This window comes from Micromys minutus, assembly GCF_963924665.1.
Source record: "Micromys minutus genome assembly, chromosome: 1".
Lineage (NCBI taxonomy): Eukaryota > Metazoa > Chordata > Mammalia > Rodentia > Muridae > Micromys > Micromys minutus.
Genome location: NC_137969.1, coordinates 140,053,250 through 140,079,919, shown reverse-complemented (window position 1 = coordinate 140,079,919; position 26,670 = coordinate 140,053,250). Strand labels below are relative to the sequence as shown.

Genomic DNA, 26,670 nt, shown 5'->3' with positions numbered 1-26,670 from the left:
CTGTGCCCGGTCTGTGAGAGGCGAGGAGGGGTGGGATGGGGCGGGCGCCTTGTCAGGCTTGCCAGGACGGGGTGGATTGACTGCTGCACAGGTAACAAAATAGATGCGGTCATGCACCGGTAGCGGAAGTAACTAAGAAAGTGCCTTAGTCCCAATGTAATCTCATCCGTGCTTACTTTTTTTTCTCTGATTTTTTTGTTCCGGTGTCTACATTTCAGCTTTTGCCCGTTTTTCAGGCTCCCAAATATTCGTGACTATTGTACAAGTCAGCCTTGATGGTCTGGAAGACCTCGAGTATTAATTTCTCCGTCAAAACAAAACCCTCTGTTGTTTGACATTATTTGTCGAGATACTGTTTTATGTGAAAATTCTAATATTTATGGGACACCTGTTAATGATAAAGCTTCGTACAAGGCATCCATATTTTAAAAGGTGCCAACTTTGAATGTTTGATGTGGACCATAACTTGCCACTTTATGTTTCTTGACACTTGATATTCATTCCAACTTTTGTATGATTACTATGTCTTATCTTCTGCCCTATCCTAGCAGTTCTATTTACCGTTTAAAGAAAATCTTCACTGATGTTTTCCTATTATGCAGTTATGTGTGTGCTTGTATGTATGTTGAGCATGTATGACAAGGCAGTATAGTGTATATTCTGCAAAGTCATGTATATTTTTTACGTTGCACGTGATCAGAGAAAAGAAACATTAAAACCATAAAGAACAAAACAAATGCCCGCTGCACATTATATACCAGTTATAACCCTACAACTGTTTTGAGTTTTGTATTTTTGATATCTGTGTTGTCTATTTAAAAGATAAAGGAGGGCTGAGGTGGAGATCATTCTTAGATATTTTTATATACAAGGTTTTTTAAAGTAATTTCCTACCTGAGACATATTTTGTCATATCCAAAGGAACTTATGTTTTTGCCAGAGTAGGCTTGGAGTTGGGGTGGGGATGATGGGGGGATGGGGAGTGCTCCAGGGCCCTGTAGGTATGTATAGGCCCAAGCCAAGTCAAACCAAGCCAAACTGTGCACTTTTTTTTTTGAGAAGTACAGTATTATAGTGGAAGAAACTTAAGTTGACATCAGTTGAAGGATAAATTGAAGTTGGTAGCTTGTACTTTCTTTTTTCTTTTTTTTGTTAGCTTGTACTTTCAAATAAATATTTTTTAAATTTGAACTCAGAGTTAACGAGCCTTTTTTATCTTGCTTTTTTTAAATTGGAAATTCTCTGCATTTACATTCCAAATGTTATCCCTTTTCCACAATCCTGTCCCTCCCCCATCCCTCCCATTGTCTCCATGAAGGTGCTCCCTCTTCCAACCACCCTCTCCACCTCAAGCACCTTGGGAAAACTATTGCTGCACCAGAAGCCTCTTCTCCCATTGATATTAGAAAATGCTATCCTCTGCTGCATATGTACTTCGGGCCATAGGTCTCTCCCAGCAACCTCATTGGTTCGACCACCTGCTTTTAAGTGTGCCTAAGTCACTGACATTCTAGTAGGTGCTCAGTATTCATGAGCAGCGGACCTATTTTGTCCTAAAAGTTTTCCTGCTTAGCAGATGAAGAAGGTTCATGTTTCAAAAATGTTGCAGGGTGCAGATTTGTAATCCTTCAATTTTGCTGAAATTAGAAGTTTCATAAATTAAGGTTTGGAAGCTTGTGTAATTTAACATTCTCAGGCTTGGGTTTATTTTAGTACTTCACATTGATGAATACTAGAAAGAGATCTAAGTGTTTGCTTTAAATGTTTCCATCAAATAAACGTACTACAGCTATGGGTCTGTCATATAGTGCTGTAGAGTGTTTTTCCTGAATTTATGTGTCACTATGTAGGCGAGGATGACTTTGAACTCCTGCATAACCTTCCATTAGGGTTATGGGTCTGTAAGATCCATGTCCAACTTTTGGCACCACTCTGACCCCCCCCCCTTTTTTTTGAAACAGGGTCTCATGTTTCCCAGGCTGGCCTTAAACCCTCCTGTCCACTGCGTCCACTCTTTGTAAATGCTGTCCTTCTTACTTCCTTTTTTGTCCTAACTCCTTCCATCTCACATGCTTCCCTTCCGAGATATTCCTTCTCCCTCCAACCCTGCTCTTCACTGTTTACCTCTGCTCCCAGTTCTCGCTGTTCCCTCTGTTCTCCATCCCCGGCTATTCTCACTCTTGCACACCCTTGGCCAGGTCCCATCTGCTGCCATGTTGAGTCTACTGTTTTCTCTCCCTCCTGGACTCTTGCCGAGGTCTCTGGCTGTCCTAAGTCATACCTACAATAAGAGCTTTCCCCTTCCCCATACCATGGCATGCTGTCAGCTTATACAATGCTTTCAAAAAACATTTACTCTCACCAACCTGCTTTTACTAAGACAGAGTCTCACTACCTTGAACAGCCCAGGCTGATGTCAAAGTTGAGTCTCCACAAGTTCTAGAATTACAGATGAGCACCCTCTGTGCCTGGGGATTGCTCCCTTGCTGTCTCTGGCTTTTTCTTGAGCAGACGAGTCTCCGTGGTCATTGAGAATATCTTCTGATCTTACTTTAGGTTGCTACTGCTTTTGTTTGATTTCATTATCATGCTTATTTCATTTTTCAGAAAATTTCTGGTTTTTTTTTTGGCATATGGCTTTCTAGTTCATTTTTTATTGTTGTTGTTTTATGCCTTGCTATTTCACTTAGTGTGTGTGGCTAACAGGGGACAACTTTGTGGAGCCAGTTGTTTTTCCCACCTGAACTTGGGTTCTTGGGATCAAGCTTGAATTTTGGATGGCAAGTTCCTTTCTAGCTATCTTGCCTGCCTCTAGTATTTATAGTATATTATCTAACAGTTAACAGATACTTGTTAAATGACTGCTTGGAAAATGTGTTCCCTTATTAATTCTGAATCGTACTGGAATTATTTTGAAGATTGAATTGTATTGGATTATAGTTTGAAAAATTGATGAACTTTTCTTTCAGGATCATCTAAAGAACTACCACAGAAGATTTTGCCGGCCTTCCAGGTAACATGTTTATACTTGAACCTTTCATCTTTAGAAATGAGTTTGAAGATAAAAACAAGTTGTTACACTTGACTGATTAATTTCTTTGCCCACTGACTGGTCTTTTAAGCACAAACTGTATAATAACTTAGTGGAAGTAAGAAAAAAAATACTTCCATAGGATCATGAACAAGAAGTATTGAGCACTGAAATATTAATAGTACAGAATGGTAATATTAATGAAGTATACTTATTTCAATAAGTTTACACTGTAAAGAACTTGCATTCTTGCTTGAAAGATTTTTTCCTGTACTATTAGTAAAATTACTTAATGGACAAAGATATGACTTAAAATAGGATCATAAAGTGATAGTTAAAGATTTATTTATTTTATGTATGTGAGTACACTGTTGCTGTCTTCAGACACACCAGAAGAGGGCATCAGATCCCATTACAGATGGTTGTCAGCCACCATGTGGTTGCTGGGAATTGAACTCAGGACTTCTGGAAGACCAGTCAGTGTTCTTAACTACTGAGCCGTCTCTCCAGCCCAAAGTGACAGTTTATGTTATAAAAGTTTTTTTATATATTGGACCTATTAATTTGAAGTGTAGCTAGCCATGTAAGAAATTATATAAATTTTGTTGATTTGATATGAAACATTTAAAGGTTTAGAGCAATTTTAAACAAAAGTTTGTCAATCCTTTTTAGAGGTGTATATCTAAATTATACTGACTGAAATTTACATGTCCTTCAAGGAGATTGTTAACTCTGTGATATATTCGTAGTGTAGAATATTATTCAACAATAATTGCAATGAACAAGTTCATTCATGCAATAACTTGGGCTACTTCCTAGAGAGTTATACTGATTAGAAAAGAGTCAGTGCAAAATATTTTATACTACACAATTCCATTTCTATGGATGCTTATTTTTTAAATGACAGAAATTTAGAAATGAAAGAAATAATTGCTGGACATGGGTTAGCAGCAGCAGGATGTGATGAGGAGTGAAGGCAGTTAGAGAGAAGTAGATATATTTCTGAAGGGGTGATACAGGGTTCCTATGGTTACCAAACCATTCAGCGTCCTGTCTCTGGTAGATATTGAACCTCCAGAGGTAATATACTGGGCAGAATAACACACACAAAGAAACTGAAATGGTCCAGGCAAGATAGTTATTGGCAACCACACCGATTAATCCAGTTACAAGTTTTAAGTCTTTTTAGTGGCCACACAACAAACAGACTCTTGCCTCTGAAAAGTGTTGGTGACTAAGCTTGGAGGTACAGTGTTTAAAAAACAAAACCACAATCACATCGTTGCTGGGGAGATAGGGAGTCCACATCAGTGTGGGGTTTAGGATGCCCTAGTAGCATGTGCTTTCTTACAAAGTACTTTCCAGACACCTCATGATAATTAATTTTGATTTCTATTTCATTATTACTATTATTTATTTTTTCAGACAGGATTTCTTTGTGCAGCTCTGGCTGCCCTGGAGCTTACTCTGTAGAGCAGGCTGGCTTCTGCCTCCTGAGTGCTGGAATAAAAGGTGTACGCCACCCTGTCCAGCTTAGTTTTAGTTTTCAGCTTCCACAAAAATCAGTTACTGCATTTAATATGTCTGGACCACAGTCAGGGTCATGGATGGTCCCAAGACTGATGTTAAGGTGGCTCTGTCTATTGGGGATTTGGAAGACCAAGAAGTGTCTAGGCAGACAATAAAGTTGGGACAAGGTGTAGTATTAGATTAGTCATTTCCAAACATAAACACATGAGTGGGTACACATAGAACCAGAAAAACCATGAATAAACGTGTATATGGTAATATTAAATCAATACATCATTTAAGTTAAGTTACTTGTATTCATTCATAAGTTGCTGATTAATTCAGTTAATACTATTGAATACACAGTGCACTTGGAAAGCTGCAGAGAAGGTCTGTTTCTTGGAGATGGTGAGACCTGTGTCTGTAAAGGCCTCGTTAAAGAAACACGTGCCCCTGCAATTACAGCTCGAGTTGCCTGTGATTAGGAATGAATTTAGTTTCTTCAAAAACAGGAATTGTTTTTGAAATACAGCAACTGCCTGATCCAATTATAGATACAGATATTCAACTTTGAGTAGATAATTACATAACTTTTCTTAATATTGCATACAAACAGGTTGGGTTTGATGGACTCAGACTGTCGAGTGTCTTGTGTTCAGTTGTAGAGATGGTTTTTCTTATCTAAAGTTAACATTTTAAGCAGACAGTAATATAAGTAACAGACATCTTACAGAAATTTTCTATTTCCTTTTTCTTTTTTTATTAGAGCACCCAACATTAAGCAAGGCCAGAACATGATGGAAATCTTACAAGATTGTTTTGAAGAACAGAGTAAGGCTTCATTTCTTGATGGTCTTTCAAAGATGGTATAGATGAAAAGAGATTTATCACTAATGTTAAATGTAGCAGACACGTGTTAGCATTTAAATCTATAGAACAACTTTTTTACGCTTTGAGTTCTTTTTGTACCTTTTGGCACGAGGAGGAGACTGATGCAGCTGCGGGGCGTTTCGAGCCAGGCTCCTGTAACCTGGAGCTCCAGAGGGCCACACTGTGCCTACACAGCTGAGGACACGCCTCCATGAGGTCCAGCTGTAAGGCATTTTCTCAACTAGTGATCAAGTGGGGAGGGCCCAGCCCATTGTGCGTGGTGCCATCCCTGGGCTGGTGGACCTGGGTTCTATAAGAAAGCAGGCTGAGAAAGCCAGGGGAAGCAAGCTAGTAAGTGACATCCCTCCGTGTCCTCTGCATCAGCTCCTGCTTCCTGATCTGCTTGGGTTCCAGTCCTGACTTCCTCTGGTGGTGAACAGTGATATGGAAGTGTAAGCTGAATAAACCCTTTTCTCCCCAACTTGCTTCTTGGTCATGTTGTTTTGTGCAGTAATAGAAACCCTGACTAAGACACATACTTTTTCACAAAAGAAAATATTTCCCTAATGTGAATATCCAAAATCTTAAATGTAGAAGTTTCCAAGTGAGTATCTTACCACAAATGCAAAATTTTATGAAACTTTATGCACAACGTTACCTTCAGTTTTTTCATGTAAAGTGCATATGAAATGTACATAATTTTTTGTGTTTAGACATAAGAAACTCTTATGCTGAATATATAAATATTTCAATCTCTGGAAAAAAACCCATGATATTAGATACTTATAGATCCAAGCATTTCTGTAATGGGGAAAGTATAATGGAAGTAAGTATAGAATTCTAGGGGTCAGTTGTATTTGAGGTAATTCACATTCACATTTGTTACGTCTGTCTATTATGAAATGCTAACTCATCACAAAGAGCATCATGAGGGCCGAGCGTGATTAGAGAGTGCAGAGATGGTAGTCTCGGCCTGGAGCCTTGGTTTCCAGTGAAGCGGTGCTCAGCGATGAGCCCTCTGAGGAGTGAACTCACGCTCTTTCAGTTCTGTTTCTTTTCACCTGACATTAAAGAAACACTTTTGCTAGGTACAAATCCTCTGTTCCTTTTCATTCACTTAGTCTCCGTATTTATTTTGCAAATCTGAGTACGAAACTCAGGGCATTGTGGTTAGGCAAGCATTTTGTCACCAAGCTACATCCCTAATTCAGTTTCAGATATTTTTGTTATTTCACAAAGTAGGACAACAGAAAAAAAAACCTCTTCATTACAGATCGAAAAGAACTGAAAAATGTTCAGGAATTTGGTTTTCTTTTCTGTTTCCAATGTTTGTAAGAACATTTGACTATTGCACTGATATCTCCGTTTCTTTGGCTAATTGTGTTGGGGAGAATCTAGTTACCATTCTTCACAGGTCATATAGAGCAGTGCTTCTCAACCTTCCCAATGCTGCGACCCTTTACTACAGTGCCTCATGCTGTGGGGACCACTACTGTAAAATCATCTTATTACTACTTCATAACTCATTTTGCTAGTTATAAATCATAATGTAAATCTCTGCTGTGAAGAATATCATTTGCTATATGACCCCAAATGGGATCATGACCCCAGGGTTGAGAACCACTGATGTAGTTCTGATTGTTCAATTAGACAGAGTCTCAGTATGTAGATCTGGCTAGGCTTGAACTCACAGAAATCCACCTGGCTCTTCTACCCGAATGCTGAGGGTTATATTTGAGAGTTGTGTTCTGGTTTGCCCAGCCCCCCTTCCATACTTTCTAAGTCTTGTCAATGATTTTTTTATTACAGATTTTACAGCGTCATTGTCTCATTCAACACCTGAAGAGAAAGACATTTATAGTCAGTCAGCAGACAATGAGGTAAGTCAAACAGAAGAAACGATGTTGGTTTCATGCAGTAATGAATGGTGTTTATGTTTAATGAACAGTGTTCTTATGTACATCTTAGTTGTCTTATTTAAAGACAATCATATGCTTCTGTTGAATTTCATTAAATTGGAGGTATTATAAAACTTTGGTTTGACATTTCTAGTGTTTAAAACTGGGAATTACAAATTCAAAATTTTGGTGAGCTGGTGAGATGGCTCCGTTGGTTAAGAGCACTGACTGCTCTTCCAGGGGTCTTGAGCTCTATTCCCAGCACCCATCTGTTATGGGATCTGTTATGACTGTCTACATTCACTCAAACCAAAGGCTAGCTACACAGGTGCAGACTAGCAATCAGGATGATAGGACGGGTTGCTCTCCACAAAAGCAATTTTTTGGTTGATTATGGGCTTTAAAAGGATAGGTTGATTTGTTATCTAAATGTAGTACATTTTTAAGTGGAATATTTTTTTTCCAAGCACTGTGTTTGAACCCAGGTCTCGCACGTGCCAAACACAGACCCGGATCACAGAGCCATGCTCCTCCTTATAAGGTTTTTGAAACTAGCATTCCAAAACATACAATTTGGAAACTTATTACTAATTAGAAAGATCATATTCTAGATGCTGTCCTGATTGCTGGTCTGCACCTGGATAGCTAACCTTTGGTTGGAATGAATGTAGAGAGTCATATCTTTCAGAATTTGAAGGGCCTTTTATATAATGAGAAATTACATTGATCTTTGAAAATTAAAACCAATTTTTAATTTCCTGGGAACTTGACTTGTTCACCAAATTCTAATTTGTACTTTGATGGTTTTATACATGTGTATAATGAATTGATTTCTTTGTTCAAATTTACTTTAATATTTCAGGTGTTTGCATCTGAAAATGTTCTTATAGGTCTTACCTCTGAGACTCCTTTTCTAGTTAGCATGAAGTATGTTGTAGTAGTCCAGAAACACCCTACAGTGACAGTTAAACATGGTGTAAACAAGTGAGAGTTTAGAACTTTGAGGATCATGAGGACAGCTTTGACTGTATAGAATCTGCAGCTAATATTCTTCATTCTTTAGTGGGGGCAGGAAGCTTGTCACGTTTCCTGATTTACAGAGATTTTCCTCTCTTGCCAGTACATACAGGCATTGACCTATCTTCTGTTTAGCTGACAGGAGTTTCTCCTTGGGCTTGGATGTTTTTTTTTCTGGCCTTGGTGTGTGTATGTGTGTGTGTGTGTGTGTGTGTGTGTGAGAGAGAGAGAGAGAGAGAGAGAGAGTGAGTGAATGTTTGTATGTATGTATGTATACATGTATGTATGTATTTAATTATTAATTAGAGACAGTGTGTTACTTGAGCCTGAACTCATGCTGGGATTGCAGCACACCATTATGCTTGGCATAAAGTGTTCTGAGACAGGGTCTCATGGAACTTCGGCTGACTTGAGTTTGCTGTGGAGCCAGGGAAGATTTTGAACTCCTGATCCTTCTTTCTGAGTATTGTGATTATATAGAGTTGTACATTAGCATGCCCGACTTAAATGTACATTTTGATGAATTGTGATAGCCATGATCAAGATAAGACACAGACTATGAAACGCTAGGATTCTACTCATAGGTTGTTACGGTGGACAGTTGAGGGTGATTTCTCCCTAAAGTGCTTTTAGTGCTTTCAGGATCTATAATGATGTCCTCTTTAACATTCTTGATAATGGTTATTTCTGCTTTAGCATCTTCCTTCATTACTGTGGCAGGACTACCAAGTCTAATCTGTTTGTAAAATGGAAGTTTAACTTTGTTGATTTCTCTTTATAGTTGTGATTAGTCTCATTTTTAAATTCATATATATCTACATATATATGAATGTATGTGTATGTATATATATTTTTTTCTCATCTGAGAGAAAATTCAAAACAGCAGAGATTTTGTATGTGTTAAGGCTTTTATCCATATGGGAACTTTCTAGCTTCGGCCTTCACATAAGAAGCCTAATTTAGGGAATTTGAAAGATGGCTCAGGGCTTAGGAGCATTTGCTGTTCTTTGCAGAGACTCTGAGTTCAATCTCAGCACCTTGTTGACTCCCAGCTGCTGACTTAGGCCCCAGGGAATCTGACCTCCTCTTTTGATCATAAGAAGTCACAGCCACACCTGTGAATAAAGGGAAAATCTCCATTTCTTTGTTATTTTTAATTGTGTTTATGTATGTGAGTACAGGTACCTGAAGAGACCAGAGATACTGGTTCTTAGAGCTGGTGGTTATAGATGGTTGTGAGTCTCTGATGGAGGTGCTGAGGTCCTTGGGTCCTTTGAGTCTTCGATCCTTTGGGAAGTAGTACTTGCTCATAACTGCTAAGACATCTCTTCAGCCCAGTAAAATAAATCTTAAAGAGAGGGAAGGAGGGAAGGCATGGAGAGAGAGAGAGAGAGAGAGAGAGAGAGAGGGAGGGAGGGAGGGAGGGAGGGAGGGAGGAGAAAGGAAGGGGGGAGGGAGAGAAGGAGGGGGGTTGGAAATAGTGAGGTAGTTTGAGTTTGATTATAGCTATACAGGTAGCCATCCAGGTTCATATAGGACATGAAGTATGGACACATCAATGTACAGGCTCCAAGGAACGTGAATGTTAGGCCTGAAGGATAATAGGCATCTACACTTGCACGCCTAGCACCTCGTGCATCATCAGTGAAATGCAGTCATGCATGTTTTTCTCAGAAAAGCCTTTTGATACTAAGTCTGTTTTTATTGTGTTCTGGTTCCACGGACATCATCTGTCCATCAAACATAATTCCAGAAGGAAACAAAATGAGTGTTCACTGCAAGTTATTATTACAAGCCTTATCACTTGTCAAAGAAGCATTGTAAAAACAACTTTGTAGATCCTAGCAATGGCTAGTCCTTTAAGAGAGCACTTTAAATGATTAGGCATGCTGTGTTAACCCCTTCTTACATAGAGTGAATTCCTAAATATTGCATTGTTTCATTTTTTTTTACCTTTCAACTTTACGTTAATGATATCATTATGTATTTCTATGAACTTGCTTTTCTGTACATATAATCATGTCTGGTGTTTCAACCATTAAAGATATTGTACAATGTCCCGTAGTTGATTTCCTCTCTGTTCAGTAGTTCTTTGTGATTTTGTTCAGCTACTTTGTTGTTTAGAAATTTTCCCCCAATTTTAAAGGCATGTGTCTAATTAGAATTGACAAGATAATTAAAGTAGATCAAGTGTATTTCTTCTGTGCTCAGTGCCAAGCATCACATTCAAGGTCAGTTCCGGTCTCTTCAAGGAGGAAAAAAGCTTCTCAGCAAGTTTCTGCAGAAGCAAGCGAAGCTGCTGGTCCATCAGGTAGGTAGCATGCGCATGCCACGTAAAGAGCTTCGGGACAAAGGCTAGTTTAGTTTGGTCAAGCAGTTTTTCCTTAGTAGTAGATATACAAAATATTAACTTTATTTTCTTTTGAGGGATAGAGTACATTGGAATTTTATATAGTAAATTCCAGTACAATCTGGATTTTATCTATAAAGTGATAAATATTTCATGTTTGTTTTGTCAGATACATTCATTACTCTTTCTCTTCTGAATTTATTACGTTATTTTGTCTTGAATCTCTATTAAATTTAATACACTTTTGAACTTTGACCTTTTTTTTTTTAACTATGTTAATGTAGTGTTAACATTCTAGGTTTATAGGATGTACGGTTCAAAGGCAATTATTTTTATTTATTTGGCTGCCATTCAGAAAATTTTTCTCTGCACTTCTATTTTTTTTCAGTTCCCAATAACTGTATGGTCTTCATGTAGTAATTTTTTTTTGAGAATCATCAATTTTGTTTTTGTCTTTTACTATTTCCCCCACATAATATATATCTAGTACAGTATATATACACAGTGTTATATATTTTATTATGTATATATATCATTGTATATTTACACACACTCGTATATATATAAATTGCCCTTCAAGATGCTAAAGTTTAAGGGCACGACCTGCACTTGAGGCAGAATGGAGCCTCCATGTTTTAGAGCCCATGCTACAGAGCAAGGGTTGGAGTTCTCCTTAGGTCTGTGTTCTTACTGAGATAATTTGGGTTCCTTCCTTCCTTCCTTCCTTCCTTTGTGTATTGTTGGTTCTGGGTTTCAGATCTCTTAGGAGCTGGAGGCAAATGGGAGGTGAACACAAAACCCAAGAGACCATGTTGTGAATTTTCCTAAAATCTTCAGTTCTCTAGGTAGTTTTCTTACTTTCAGGTTTCAGTGTCTTGTTATTGTTGATGTGTCTGAGACCATCTAAGACCAGTCTAAGGAGTTAGTTGCATTAGGAGGGAGAAGCAGGAAAATGGCATCTCACCACTGAACGAAAGGCCTGTTTTTGTTGTATTTAATTTTCTAAATCTTCACATTTTAGAGCAGTGATGTTAATAATGTTAATAAAGCAGTGAGTTAATAGGCATTTTACTTTGATATTGAAGTCTGAAGGTGATTTTAAGTATGTATGTATGTATATTCTGTATGTGTATATGTGTGTGTGCATAGAGGTACATGTATGCACATGTGTACTTACATACATGTTTTATATATATATATATATATATATATATATATATATATATATATATATGTTCATCTAGCCATGTTAGCTTACTTGCTGTTAGCCTAAACATATCAGAATCTCATAATTTCTTTTGCTTTTCATTATTTTATCTTTGTACCAGCTTTATATCTCAAGACTGTGGGCATAAATTTAGAAGTTCCTGAGTTTGAGGATTTCAGTCTTTTCATAACTGCCGTTAGGGTGGACCAAGTACATGTTTCAGCTCATTAATTTGGTAAATTGAGGTACTTAGTGCTCTTGAGTACTGAGGCATTTTAATCAAAGGGCTTTGAATCTAAACTTAAAGCTCTTCTTTACAAAGTTTCTAATTAAGTTATGGTTGTTTTTTTTAGAGTTTATTTGATTTAAATACTATTTTTAGCTGCTGAGAACTATCATAATTTTGTTTTAGTTCAGGCTAATGAAGTTCATCAGAAAATTCTGTCCACTGATGCTGTTGCCAAAAGTACACCAGACTCAAACAAGATGTCAAGTAAAAAAACAAAAGGTCACCATGAATTGCACTTATCTGTTGGCTCCCCTGTGGTTCTTCTGGGTGCAAGAATCCCTGTGTCACAGGAAGGCATTTCATCTGATGGCCAAAAGAGAGTGGCTTCTGTCTCAAGTAGTTCAGTAGATATGCAATCTTCAAATACAGGCATTTCTTCTAAAACTAGGAAAAGGTAATTTTTACTTCAACAATAATAATTATGGTTATTTTTCCTTGTATTAAATGTTAGTCTTTTATGTAGATTTTAAATGAGGGATTTAAGAGATAACTTGAGAAAAATAATACTTTTTGCTTAGCTTTAGTTTTTATTTAGTAGTAAGGAAAGATTAAAGTATATACTTCAAAGAAATTTAGAGGTTAACTGTTTTATAGTATATACAAAGGTGTTTTCATCTTGGGGCTGGTGAAATGGTTCAGCACTTGGTGTGCAAGTCTGGTAACCAAGTTTCCATCTCTGAAAGCCAAATGACGAAAAGAGGACTCTGACTCCACAGAGTTGTCCTCTAACTTCCATGTGCATGTTGTGGCATGTGCATCCTTATATATAATGTACACAGACACACAGTCAATAAGACCGAGTATTAGGTCCTTTCTAGAACAGAGTTATAGCCCAGTTCCATTTCTTAGAACTTGCCTTTTTGCTATTAGGATGCAAAAAAATTTTTTTTTTTTTTGTTTTTTTTGGTTATTTAGGTACTTTGTTATTTGAAGACCTTTGTAATGAGCATAATTTGATGGGAGAATTTGACTTACCTTTTTAACCTTTCAGGTTAAACTTTGAAGATAAAGTTATTTCGGACACAGCAGAAATAGAGAACGCGGCATTAGGAGTAGAGGATAACAATATGTCTGAGGGACAAGAAGGGACATCATCAGAAACTTCTCAGAGAAGAGGCGATCTGAGCTCTGAGATTCAACCACAATCTAAAAAGAGTTTTTCAGAATTGTATTTAGAAACTGTCAAGAGGAAAAGTAAATCCAGGTAAAGTTCTGAAAACACCCTTATGGACCTTTCTTCTGTTTCATTCTGTGACCATATTTGGGAGTTCTCAATTTTATTTAATATAGAAATCCTTTTCTTTATTTCTTTATTCAATTATGAAAATTTTATTAGAATTTTGTACTTTTGTACCCTTACCCATTCATTATATGATACCCCAAACTTCCCAGATCCACACCCCCTCTTTTCTTTGAATGCAGATCTGAGGCCTCTCCTCTTTTTTTTTTTTTTTTAAATACCTGTCAAGTCCCTTCTGTGCTGCCTGTATATTCTTGGATGTGTGGCCTTCCACTGAAGTATGGCTGCCTGACTAGAGCTATATTCTTAGAGAAAACCTAGTCTCCCTCTGCCAGCACCTATTAGCTGCCCGTAGCTCCTGGGTTAGGGGTGGCATTTTGTGCTCATCTTGGCCGGTGTGAGTTTGCACAGATCTTGTGTATACTGTCACAACCACTTTGAGTTCATATATGTAGCTGCCCTGTTGTGTCTGGAGTACATTGTTTCTTTGTAGGTCATCTTTGCCTTTGACTCTTGCATTCTTTTCCCTTCTCCCCATCAGTGATTCCTTGACTCTTTGATCACTTTCGAGGAGGAAATGTGCTATAGATCCTCCTTTGGGGCTGGAGACTCCACTCTTGAATTCTGGGTACCTGTTCCAGTTGTAGGTCTGCTTTGTCTACTGTAAATACTTGCTTCTCTGAGGAGGGTTGAGAGATGCATTCACATATGGACATAGTGAAATTCCACTTTAATAATATGTCCATTTAGAGAACAAGCTAGCCGGTTGTTCCCTAGGGCCTATGACCTATGTAGCCACAGTGCCAGGTTTGGGTTTCATCTTGAAGAGTGCTAGCTAAATCCAGTTAGGAAATGGTTGGTTACTTCATGCCGTGGGTGAGCCCATCTTGAGGCTAGTCATTTTATGACTCAGATATATGGTGTCTTCAGCAATAGGGTCTTATTGTCAGTTCTGAAGGGTAACCAATGGCACTGACAATGTTTTGTAACGTTTGGGAGTCTGTGGATCCTAACTGGACAACAACTCCAAAGGAAGCACAGAGTACTTGGCTTTTTGTTAGCCCATGGTGGCTAGTAGGGGTGCTATTGCCCTGGTGTAAGGTAACTCTGAATCTCATTGGCATTTCTGTCTCTCCCCCTCTCATTTGAGTGCATGAGATAACTCTTGTTCCAGAAACTCATACTGACCCATGAGTTCTGGGTTGCAAGAGGGTTTATTATTGTACCTGTCTTCCATGCCTTTGTCCACAAGTTGAACAAAATACAGAAATGTTACATTCCACTTTCTTAATGACTGAATAATATTAAACTGTGATAGCAAACCACATTTTCATTATGCAGTCATTAGCTGGTAGACACTGAGGATGTTTTCATTTTCTAGGTGGTATTGGGAATTTAGGAATTTCACTTCTAATGGCACAGTATAATGTTCCTGGCTGTCCCTCAAAGCCAACAAAAGAGAAGCACAGTCCTAACCCATCCTTCCCAGCTGGGATACAGGGCGCCCTGGAATCTGGATGAGCAGCTGTCTCTAGAATAGGATAAAGAGTGGAATGGACTCAGGAGTGTATGACTGACTCATCTGGTTTTAGCTATTAGAGGAATCACCATGCTGAGTTCCATAGTGGGTCTACTAATCTGCTCTCCCACTAGCAGTGAGTGAGTGTCCCCATTTCCTACATTCCTGCCAATATTTGCTGTCTTTTTAAAAAAACTCTTAGACATTCTGGCTAGTAAAGGATGAAATCTCAGAGTTTTGATACATGTTTCTCTGATGGCTAAAGTTGTCCTAAAATAAAACTTGATGTGTTCTATCTGAGTAAACAACTTGATTCAATTCGTACTGTGCACACAGGGATTTCCAAGGCCTGGCTCCCCTGAAAACTAATGGCAGCTAAGGTGGAGAACTCTGGCTTGCTTTGTTGGAAGAAATCAAGTACAGTTCACCCTTCCTAGTGAGCAGTTTCTGCATTACACATTGCAGTGTGTAAGCCGAGTCTATGTTTGTTTAGCAGTTACTATTTTCTCTTAAAAGTCTAAAGTAGGCTTCTTGGTTTTTCTCAAGGTTACTTCTGAGCTTTTCCTTCCTGCCTTTTATTACTTTATGCAATTGTTTCTTCATTAAGACACCTTTCCAGAAGTTTTTCTTTTTTTAATTAAAATTGTTTTTTTCTGACAGAGTGCTAACAAACACACTAGGAGGCTTTTGTAATATATTGAATTCCGGTGAGGGAATTTCTATTTTGTCTCCTAGCGCCTCCCCCACACTCTTTGGTGTGCATGTTGTCCCACCTGCCATCTCAAACAGATGTATTTGTGAACTTTATACCGTATCTGAGAGAACAATCAGTTTTCAAGGGTTGATTCTTATAAAGTAGTGAGTACAGTTCTGTACACACATGTAGCAGCTCAGTGAGTCCTTGTGCTCCCTAGTACTATTCCGTCTGTTCTTTATCTCTTAGCATCCTTTTATCTCATTATGACTAACTCCATCTTATCCAAATGTACCATTGTCTTTCACGATTTTCCACTTAATCAGAAATCTTCTATTTTTAGCTTTAATATTGTCAAGGTTGTTTACTAAGCTTACATTTGATTTGAATGACTGATTACATTGTGTGTTGAAATAGGAGAGGAGAGGAAGAGACCCCTGAGGTCTTGAGTCCTGGTTTGGGGTGGTGTCTTAGTTAGGGTTTTACTGCTGTGAGCAGACACCTTGACAAGGTAACTCTTATAAAGGACAACATTTTAACTGCGGCTGGCTTACAGGTTCAGAGATCCAGTCCTTTATCATCAAGGTAGGGACATGGCAGCATCCAGGCATGAAAAAGATCATGATCAAAAGCAGCATGAGGAGGAAAGTGTTTCTTCAGCTTACAACTCTCAGGTCACACTGCATCACTGAGGGAACTTGGGGCAGAAATTCATGGCAGGACCCTGTAGCAGGAACAGGAACAGAGGCTGTGGAGGAGTGCTGCTTACTGGCTTGCTTCCCATGGCTTGCTCAGCCTGCTTCTTAGGCCATTTAGGACAAGGGGTGGCACTGCGCACAGTGACCTAGGCCCTTCCACGTCAATCATTTATTAATGCGAGAAGAACCAGAGAATGTTCCTAGTCAAACTAAACAAAACAAAGTCCAAATATTGTGCAGCTCAGTATCAGACTTCTGGGAATCACAGTCTTTCAGGCTCTAAAAGGGCTTGCCACACCACACATGGCACCTGACCTAGGTGGAGGGCTGGCTCCGATATGCACTATACATAGGCTGCTGTCGGCCTTGGTTGTCATGACAGCTCCAAAATGCTGGAGTCTTCATTGCAGCTGGGCTGCACCTTCCTCAGTAATTTCATCTGAGCCATCTTCAAGAAACCTAACCCTGTCACATGGTGCTATGTTTCAACATGTCTCCATGACCCTTTTATGGCTTTAAAACTAGTACCACCTGGGACATTCTTATACAAGTTTGGCCAACAGCACAAGGTACATCTGGGCAACATCTGGTTCATAGCTTCTGTGTACTGACTTGGAGGAAAGTATTTTCTGAAAACTTGGCCTCAGTGATCTCAATCACGGCTTATTCTTTAGCCCCAGCTTAACATTATAGATCGTCCCAGCAAAGCAAGGGTGTCACTTTAGTGGTACAGATGATCTCTTGTTAATCATCAGTTCTTTATCTCTAGATGACCAGAACCACAAATTCTTAATTCCAATTTGAAATATTCTCAATAGAGTCTTTAAGGGACTCTCACAACTTTCCTCAGAAACTTTACAAGTTAGGTCCCTGTCTTTTGCATTGCTCTCAATATTATCTTTCAGTCTCTCTCAGAACAGCCCTCTGAGGTGCTCTAAGTACTCAGTACTCAGACTTTTCCCATTTAAAGTTCAAATGCCAACACAAACATCTCTAGGTCACGTGGTCAGGCATGTCACATGCCATTCCATGACTGGGCACCAATCTCTGTTCTAGTTAGGGTATCTGTTGCTGTGATAAAACACCACGACCAAAGCAACTTGGGTCGAAGGGGTCTGTTCCACCTTTCTTGCACTAATTACAGTTCTTCATGAAGGGAAGTCAAAGAATGAGCCTGGAGGCAGTGGTGGGAGCAGAGGTCACAGAGGAGTGCTCCTTTCTAGCTTGTTCCAAGGTGGCTTGCTCAGCCTGCTTTTTCAGTCATCCAGAACCACCTGCCTAGGGGTGGCACTGCTCACCATGGGTTGGGCTCTCCTCCATATCAATCACTTACTAAGGAAATGCTCCACAGTCTTAATCTTATGGGGGGCATTGTCTCAATTATGGTTTTTTTTTTTATTAGATAACAGTAGCTTGTGTCAAGTTGACAAGCAAAAAGAAAAGAAAACAACACAACCCATCAAACAAACAAAAACCAACCAGGGTGATCACTAAATGTGTGAATTGTCTAAGATATATAAATGCTGTGTTCTTTTATGAGTATTTTAGCAAATCTTGCCAGATTATAAGCAGTGATTAAAGTTACTTGTAACTGAGTACGTGCAAGTATGATAATGCTTTTCAGCGTGACCAAGCCAGCTCAGTCAGTCCACAGGTTCTCCAGGGCAGGAGCGAGGATTAAAAAGAAAAAAAGACAACTAGACAACACTGTAGTATGACCCCAGCCAGGTCTGAGGCTGAGGCAGGTCTAGTTTTTCCTAGTTTGGTTTTATACCTTTTTAGTTACGTGCAAGTATTAAGGTCATTTCCAGGTTAGTAGAGCATAAAAGACAATAAGACAAATAGTCAAGGAACAAGCCAGACAATAAAGTCCTGTGAGCACTGTTTCTAAGGGCCTGAAGGACGACCAAGATATATGGGTCTACTTCCCGGTCCTAGCTGGAAAGTCATACACTTGCCTGAAGCCTAAAATCAGATTCTTGCCTGAGCTTACTTCCTTGTCCTGGCCCAAAGTCAAATCCTTGCCAATCAGCCCCCAAAGCTTTCCACATCACTGCAATAAATATAGGGCTAGAGTTTCAAGGAAATAGGGCTACAGTCTCATAAAAGTAGATTGTGTGACATTGTCTGCTTTGTAATAAAAATCATCTTCTCCTGTTTTTGTAGCTGTATATCTTGTGCCTGTGGTACCCTAGTCAGTTCTCAACCATTATTATAATATTGATCTATCTGTGAAAATAAGTGTGAAAGTTGAACCTTAAGATCAAATTTTGTATATTATAGTTCATTTATATGAATGAATAATTATATTTCTTTCATTTGATATCTGTGTTTGGTGCTGTTATGAATGGAGTTTTGTTAGATATGAAAAAAATGAGATTATTCAAGATCAGTCATATTATTGTCCACTAAAACATTAGGTATGGTGGTTTATTACATTTAATCTTGTACATTTTATATATGAAGAAATACAGGTATATGTCCAAATAATTTAATCAAATATATATATATATATATATATATAGATAGATATGACATGCATTTTCTGTTGTAAGTAAGTACATTTGGGTTATAATTATACACTTGTGAATTTCCTGGTTTTAATATCTGTATTTAATGATGGGCATTAAAGAAGATGCCCAGCTTTAAAATCCTGTGATCTCATTAGTGTAAAGTGGAGGGAAGATTAGGAGAAAATTGAGGAGGCATATGAACTACTTTTTCAGATAGAGATGTTTTTCCTGCATAAATACTTTATTCAGTGAACAAAGATGATGCTTCTGTCTCTAAGTGCTAATGTCTTGTTTTAGTTCTGTTGTTAAGCACACAGCCGCAGTTCCACCTCCTCCGTCTCCTCCAAATGACATGAAGTTATTAGAAGATGAATTTATTATTGATGGGTCAGATAGGAGTTTTTCAAGTCAACCTTGGGTGATGATACCAAGGAAAGGAAAGCATCTGAGCCACCACATGCCATCTCCTGAAAACACTGTAGTGTCTCACGGTAAGAAGTCAAGAGAGAAACCTCATAGTTTATCAGAGACACAGTCTGATCAGTCTCAACCAATAGAGAAAGCTCAGCTCTCCATTGAAGAAAACCTGGGAACTACTTCGACAGATGAGATGGAAAATGATTATAGATCTACAGAAAATAAAATACACTCTGAGAATGCAGAAAACCCATCCACACAGAAAAGGACTATGAAACGGGAGCAGAGGAGAGTATGTGTGCCTAAAGTAGCTGAAGAGTTCAGTGTGGGACAGAGTAAAAAGGAAAATAGGAATATGTCAAAAATTGGCCAAGACAAGGTACAAATACATTCAAAAAGAAATTTGGAAGACCATGAAGAGGTGAGGAATGAGCCTATTCCCAAGAGACATATGCCTGTTGTTGGTAAGTGCTCACAGTAATTCAGAGTATGAGTACTCTTGCATCCTTTATACTTGACAGTATTTCTCCTTAGCTTTGGGAGGTAAGCAACAGAAAGTGCCTTTAAGTCACCTACCTTTTCGGGGTTCTTCTTGGGAGTCTCTTTAGGTATATCAGGGCAGTCTCACTTGATTTTCTTTTTTCTTTTTCTTTTTTTTTCTTTTTTAAGTTTCTAAGGCAGAAACATGTAAGAAGTGAAAGACTATAAACACATTACTGATATGTGTCTCGTTACTTGATCATTTCTATGGGTATGTACATTGACATAATTATATGCATTTGAATAGGATGAACTCAGAAGATCAGAAAATAAATCTGTGCCCAATATTGCTGTAGAGCTTTATAGCTTTATAAATATTTCTGAATATCGACTGGCTAATGAATATATTGTTCTGATATCTTGCTATATTGATTATGATTTTTTTCATTGTTACAAAATGCCATACACTTAGATTAAACAACACACTTAAGTTTTTAAAATCTTTTTTTCTTTACAACTTTACTTTAAAAAGTTACATGTACAAATTTTTAAAGGCATTTTGGAATAAAATTATATGAATATGTTTTTTGTCAGTTCTTGACATTTTTAAAGGTTTGATAGTATGCACTGGAATCTTACTAGTTACCATAAGCATAAAGTACATGTAAAACAAAATATAACATGGAAATAGTCAAAGTTTTCTTGGTGTGTATAGATTAAACATAATGATTTTTAAATACCAAAAATTGCCACAAAGCTATCTTCTTAGCTCTTGAGTTATTAATGATTTAAGGTCTAGGTGTACCCCACTCTGAGAGGGTGCTATACACTTACTGTTTTTTTTTTTTTTTTTTTTTTTTTTTTTTTTTGTTTTTTTGTTTTTTCTAAGAAGGGCTGAAGCTTCCACTTTTTGGCCTTTCTTTTTTTTGAGCTTCATATGGTCTGTGAGTTATTTCTTGGGTATTCAGAGCTTTCTGGGGTTAGTATCCAATTATCAGTGACTGCATATTATGTCTGTTCTTTTGTGACTGGATTACCTCACTCAGGATGTTATTCTCTAGATGTATCCATTTTCCTAGGAATTTCATAAAGTCATTGTTTCTGATAGCTGAGTAGTACTCCATTGTGTAAATGTACCACAATTTCTGTATTTATTCATCTACTGAAGGACATCTGGGTTCTTTCCAGCTTCTGGCTATTATAAATAAGGCTGCTATGAACATGGCAGAACATGTGCCCTTATTGTATGTTGTAGCATCTTTGGGGTATATGCCTAGAAGTAGAATTACTGGGTCCTCAGGAAGTGCTATGTCCCATTTTCTGAGGAACCGCAAGACTGATTACCAGAGTGGTTGTACCAGCTTACAACCCCACCAACAGTGGAGAAGTGTTCCTCTTTCTCCACATCCTCGCCAGCATCTGCTGTCATCTGAATTTTGGATCTTAGCCAATCTAACTGGTGTGAGGTGGAATCTCAGGGTTGTTTTGATTTGCATTTCCCTGATGACTAGGGATGTCGAGCATTTAAAATCTTTTTGTAAATAAGTAAATAGCTTTATATTTTATGTATATGAGTACACTGTAGCTGACTTAAGACACACCAGAAGAGGGCATCAGATCCTATTACAGATGGTTGTAAGCCACCATGTGCTTGCTGGGAATTGAACTCAGGGCCTCTGGTAGAGCAGTCAATGCCCTTAACTGCTGAGCCATCTCTGCCCCCTTAATTTTTTTTTTTTGCAAATCTTTAGGTCAGAAATTTCATGGAACTGAAACAAAGTCTGAAAGATGTTTGTGTAGCTCTGTTTCTTCTGGTGTGTTTGTGAAAGGTCTGTTCTTTGCCTTTTCTATCCTTTCTATCTACCCATAATCTTAGACTGTTGGTCCTTCCCTGTAATAAAAGCTAGCAATGTCTAGTTTCTTCTATCACTAAGGTTTTGCTTCTCTTGCTATCACCCCAATCCTGTCCCATCACAAGTTTTAAGGATACATGGATTGAGCTAGTAGGGTTAATCCAAAGTAACCTCATTTCAAGGTTTATAACTTAATAATATTCAGTGTCTTCCTGCAAAGTAAGATTTCAAAACAAAGTGAAAGGCAGTAGTTTCCTGTCTTATTTTTGAGTAGTGGTAAGTACAAAGAAACAGTGTCTTGTTTTTCAAAAGATAACCGGACGCTTAGGGAGAAAGACAGCCCAGTGCTTGCCTTCCAAGAAGAATGACCTGAGTTTGGTTCCCAATCCCAAGTTAAAAAGTTATAGCTGCTGTGGTTTCATGCATTTGTCATGCCAGCACTAGGGAGGCAAAGATAGGTTGATCCCTGGACTTGATGGTCAGCTAGCCTAGCCTATGTGGTAGGTTACAGGATTGATGATCAGCTAGCCTAGCCTATGTGGTGGGTTACAGGATTGATGGTCAGCTAGCCTAGCCTATGTGGTGGGTTACAGGATCGATGGTCAGCTAGCCTAGCCTATGTGGTGGGTTACAGAATCAATGGTCAGCTAGCATAGCCTTTATGGTGGGTTACAGGCAGCAGCTCCCTCAATATAATATAAATAAGTATACAAGTGAGAAGAGGTGACATTTAGGGTTTCCTCTGGTTTGCACACATGTGCATCTGTACACATATGCCTGCATGCACACATTTATAGCCTTTTTTTTTTTAGTTTATGATAAGCAGTGTGCAATGTTTTTATTTAACTGACAGAAAACGATCTTATTGAAAACATGTTCCCTTTTAAAGAAATAGTGAAAGTAGCTCATCGGATAACTATAAGATGATTTTGTAATTGAGTTTTATTTATTTAAAGTCTTTTGTGAACTTCTGAAAACTTATATTTTGAACAGTTTTTTATGGTTTTTCTTTATATTAGAAAATAAGAAAAAAAAGGATAGCACCCAAACCAATATTGAAGAACCTGGAAAGAAGGAAGTAACTTTGACTTCCAGGAGAAGTCAGAGAGTTTCTCATCACCCGTCTAAGTGGTGGGTGGTAAATTCAGATGAGGGTAAGTATTTTTATTTAAGTTTTCTTTATTGAAGGGTCCTACAGACATTCTCCATGTGGGTATGCATGACTTATCATATAGAAAACTCTTATGGAGATAAAGTTAAATTGATTCACTATTGTCAACTGAAGTATAAAGTTCTCCAGTGTTCTGTATGTAGACATGTGCTGTGGATAGACACACAAAGTCCAATGTCCTTGTGTTCATGAAGTTTCACATTCTATGAGAGAAGAGTAAATAGATAAAATAATTCATGTAATGATAGGCAAAGGCAAGAACAAGAGCAGGTGGATGGGTAGAATCGACTACTGTTGTTCCACGGTGCTATGAGTAGATAGAAAGATGATAAACTAAGAAATTTGGAATTATGGGAAACAGATCTTAAGGATGATATTTTTTTCGTTGTTCTGTTGCTGTGACAAAATACTCTGCTAAATGCACATTACAAGAAAAAGGATTTCCTTTGGCCTACAGTTGTAGAGGGTAAGACATGGCATAAGACATAGATGGTTAGATTGCATCCACTTCAGGATCCAAAGAAGAATGAATACATACTGCTGCTTAGCACCTTTTCCACTCTGTATCACCCGGATCCAAGATGGCAGCCAAGCAGTGGTGCCACCCACATGGTTGGTCACATTAAGATAGCCTGCAGGCATGCCCAGACCCATCTCCTAGCATATTTAGATCTTGTCAAGCTGGCAGCACTGACTGTTATAGATGGTCAGGGGAGTAATATGCAGAGCCAGAGAAAAGATTATTTAAGGAAGCTTGTAATGGATTTAAAACATCTAGTATATGTCCTGTAAATACAGTTGAAATAAAAATGAAAAAAAATTATGTGGAAACAATTTTAACTTATGAAATTAGTATGTGTATTTATATGTAAATGTAATGATGTTGGTATTTCTGTGAGGCAGATCATTTGAACAAACATGGTAATTTTAAATTATTGAATCTTTTAGGATCTGCTGATGGAAATTCTTCAAAAGAAAATGAATCATCAGTGGTATATTTCAATAGAAAAAAACAGAGTAAGAGAAATCACTTATCTGAGAATACGGGGAAGAAACCTTGTTCATCCAAAAGGCAGAAAACAGAGATCAGCTCAAGAGTACAGAAGTCTTCAAATATAAAGGGTTCTGAAGGAAGTGTTAGTGGCCATGATGACATTTCTTGTTCCCAGAGGAAGCCATTGAAAAACATTGAGGCAGACCCAACTCAGAAGAGCCATGGTATTTCTAGGTAATTTTTCTTGTATTTACAATATAGCTAGCTGTCTTTTTCTCATTCAGAATTTAGTGGTTTGGCTTTGTTATGTAGTATTCAGGGTAAGAGCTTAAAGGACTTTGACAAAGTTGTTCTTAAACCCAGGCTCTGCAAAATTAGCTAGATGACTCCTAGGCACAGCACTACTCTGAACTTGTTTCCTTACTTGAGAATTGGAAGTGATCGGTATATAGTTGTATAGTATAGGTATATTTAGATTAATGCCACTCTGTCACTTTTCTATTAGTCTCATTCTAGGTTTGTATTTCTTTTTTTTTTTTTTTTCTCTTTTTAAATTTGGAGTCTTTTTAAACTCCAGATACCTTCATGAACCTGATTCTAAATCTTAAGGTTTACAACTGATCATGATGGACTATACTAACTATAGCTAATTTTATATTGCTTATATCATCATTTGTATATTGTTTTGAGAAGAAAGAATGTTGGAAAATCAATTTGAAAAATATAATTTTAAACTTTGTTTCATAGATGTACAAAAAGAGGCTCTAAGAATCAAGAGAGTGTTACAACATCACAGAAAGTTTATTCAAAGTCTCGTACCGAGGAATATACAAGCAGGACACAGGTGGAGTCTACTTCAAATTTGGAAGTGCCTAAACAGTCAGTGTGGGAAGAAAGGTGAGTGCGCAGTGGTGTGATGATAGAAGTCACTAGCTATTCTAGCTGTCCGTTTCAGTGCACCACTTTACTCCCAGACATCATTCACTTTTTGGTGTTGGCTTACAAACATGTCTTACTTTATACCTTGTGTGAGCCAGAAATCTGGGCAAGGCATAGGGTAGCTAGGTTAGGTTTGGTGGTGTCTTTCTCTTTTGTATTCCTTTGAAGATTTGACTACAACTTGAGGATCTGTTTATGTTTTCCATGGCTGTTGGCCGTAGGTTGCAATTCTTCAATGCGTTTTGGTAGTAGACCTTTGTTTCTTGTTTTGTGGCAGCTGACTTCCTACAAAGCAAATGATCTGAGGGAAGTCAGTGCCTTTTAATGACAAAGTCATCACAAGTTGAGACCACATTCAAGAAAAAGGAGATGAGGTTTTAGCTTTTGAAAAGAAGATTGCCAAGGAATCTGTGGATGTACTGCTAACATCTACTGAACAAGTGAGATTAGTCTACCTGTGCTATCTACGGACTTTTAAAACCTTTAAAAATGAAAGACTAAGTAAAGGAGAGCAACTTCTCAGCCACAGGAGGGAGGACTAGGGTTCTTGACTGTGGGAGGGACTGGGACTATTACTTAGAGGAGGACATGTTATGTAGCTCAGGCCCCGATGAACCCTAAACTGGCCTTAGATTTTCCATCCTCCTGCCTCTTGAATACTAGGATTATAGGCATGGACTGTCAAGCTTTGCTAGAACCTTTTCAATTCATGGGTTAGTTATACATTTAGTCAAGTCCAATAACAACATTTTTTTACAAATATAAGAGAAACTTGTGAGCATATTCTAATTTTAAAAAGAAACAGTCTACAAAAATGAATTTAAACCTGTAGTACTGTCTGTCTGTCCATTCTTCCATTCGTCTCCCTCCCTCCCTTCCTCCTTACCTCCCTCCTTCCATCTTTCTCTCTCCAGATCAATTTGACTCAATTATGGTATCATGTCCTTGCTTTATGCTGTATGGAAATACATTTTTTTGATGATTTATTGCATCACTTTTAATTTCATAAGAAAGAAATAGATGGTAGTTTTCTTACATGATCATGATATTTAGATACACAGAAATTCGTATTGTAAAAGCACAAATTTTACACTTTGTTTTGTTCTTAAGTGGACCTTCCAGGTTCAAGAATTTTGAAAGGCCTAAAAGCAGTAATTCGGAAATGGGCAATGAGAAGGGCCAGAGGAGTTCGCGTAAGTTAATTTTTTCTACTGTCTTGGTTTCTAAGGCACTGTGAATATAAAGTATTCTGTGTTTATTTATATTTTCAGTTGTAGCAAATGTGGATCTCCTAACTTCCCACTTCCACTTGATAGTTGGAAATTTGTTGAAATCTCTAGATGTGCAAAGGCACTTGCTACTAAGCCTGGCGACCTGAGTTGAATTCCCTAGAATCCACAGAGTAAAAGGAGAACTGAGTTCCATAAATTGTCCTCACTTCACACGTGCTCCTTGGCATGTATATCTCATCGCCCCTGCAACAGGAAGGATGGATGGATGGATGGTCAGACAGATGGACAGATAGGCATATTTGTTAAGCTGATACGGAAATAGTTAAAGCAGCAGTAACTACATGTTGATGGTTACTGAAGATAGGTGGTCAATAAATTGGGTTCATTATACTGTTTTCCTCTATTTTAAATAATTTTCAAACTTTTCATGCTTAATACAGTTTTAGGCATTTTTGATTTTTGGTGCTTGAATATAATGTTATACTATCTTTTTTATTACTAATTTACTATTTTTTTTTACTGTTTTTACATTTATATATTTCTTTTTAAACTTTAACACTTTCTATATTCTTTACCATTCATTTGGTAAAGAAACAGTGAATTTGCCTGAGTAAAATTTTGAATAGTTTTCCCTATATAGTATTTTGTAATATGTTCTTTTAAAATTATATTTTAAAGTACTGAAAATTTTTGTATTTGTATATTTTATGTTAATGAGCATTTTTGCCCTCATGTATGTCTGCGTCACG

At 37.8% G+C, this 26,670-nt stretch overlaps 1 protein-coding gene across 2 annotated transcripts in view; it reads left to right on the top strand.

Moving 5' to 3' along the window:
• Positions 1–26,670, top strand: part of CENPC (centromere protein C) — a 50,983-nt gene that overhangs the window by 230 nt on the left and 24,083 nt on the right. For both annotated transcript variants that reach the window (XM_080934469.1, XM_080934468.1), the window contains exons 2-12: positions 2,970–3,013; positions 5,307–5,371; positions 7,220–7,290; positions 10,537–10,636; positions 12,295–12,565; positions 13,163–13,375; positions 19,133–19,716; positions 22,605–22,739; positions 23,705–23,984; positions 24,498–24,647; positions 25,800–25,882. In XM_080934469.1, coding sequence (XP_080790595.1) covers positions 2,970–3,013; positions 5,307–5,371; positions 7,220–7,290; positions 10,537–10,636; positions 12,295–12,565; positions 13,163–13,375; positions 19,133–19,716; positions 22,605–22,739; positions 23,705–23,984; positions 24,498–24,647; positions 25,800–25,882 — 1,996 coding nt within the window. The remainder of the gene's footprint in view (positions 1–2,969; positions 3,014–5,306; positions 5,372–7,219; positions 7,291–10,536; positions 10,637–12,294; positions 12,566–13,162; positions 13,376–19,132; positions 19,717–22,604; positions 22,740–23,704; positions 23,985–24,497; positions 24,648–25,799; positions 25,883–26,670) is intronic.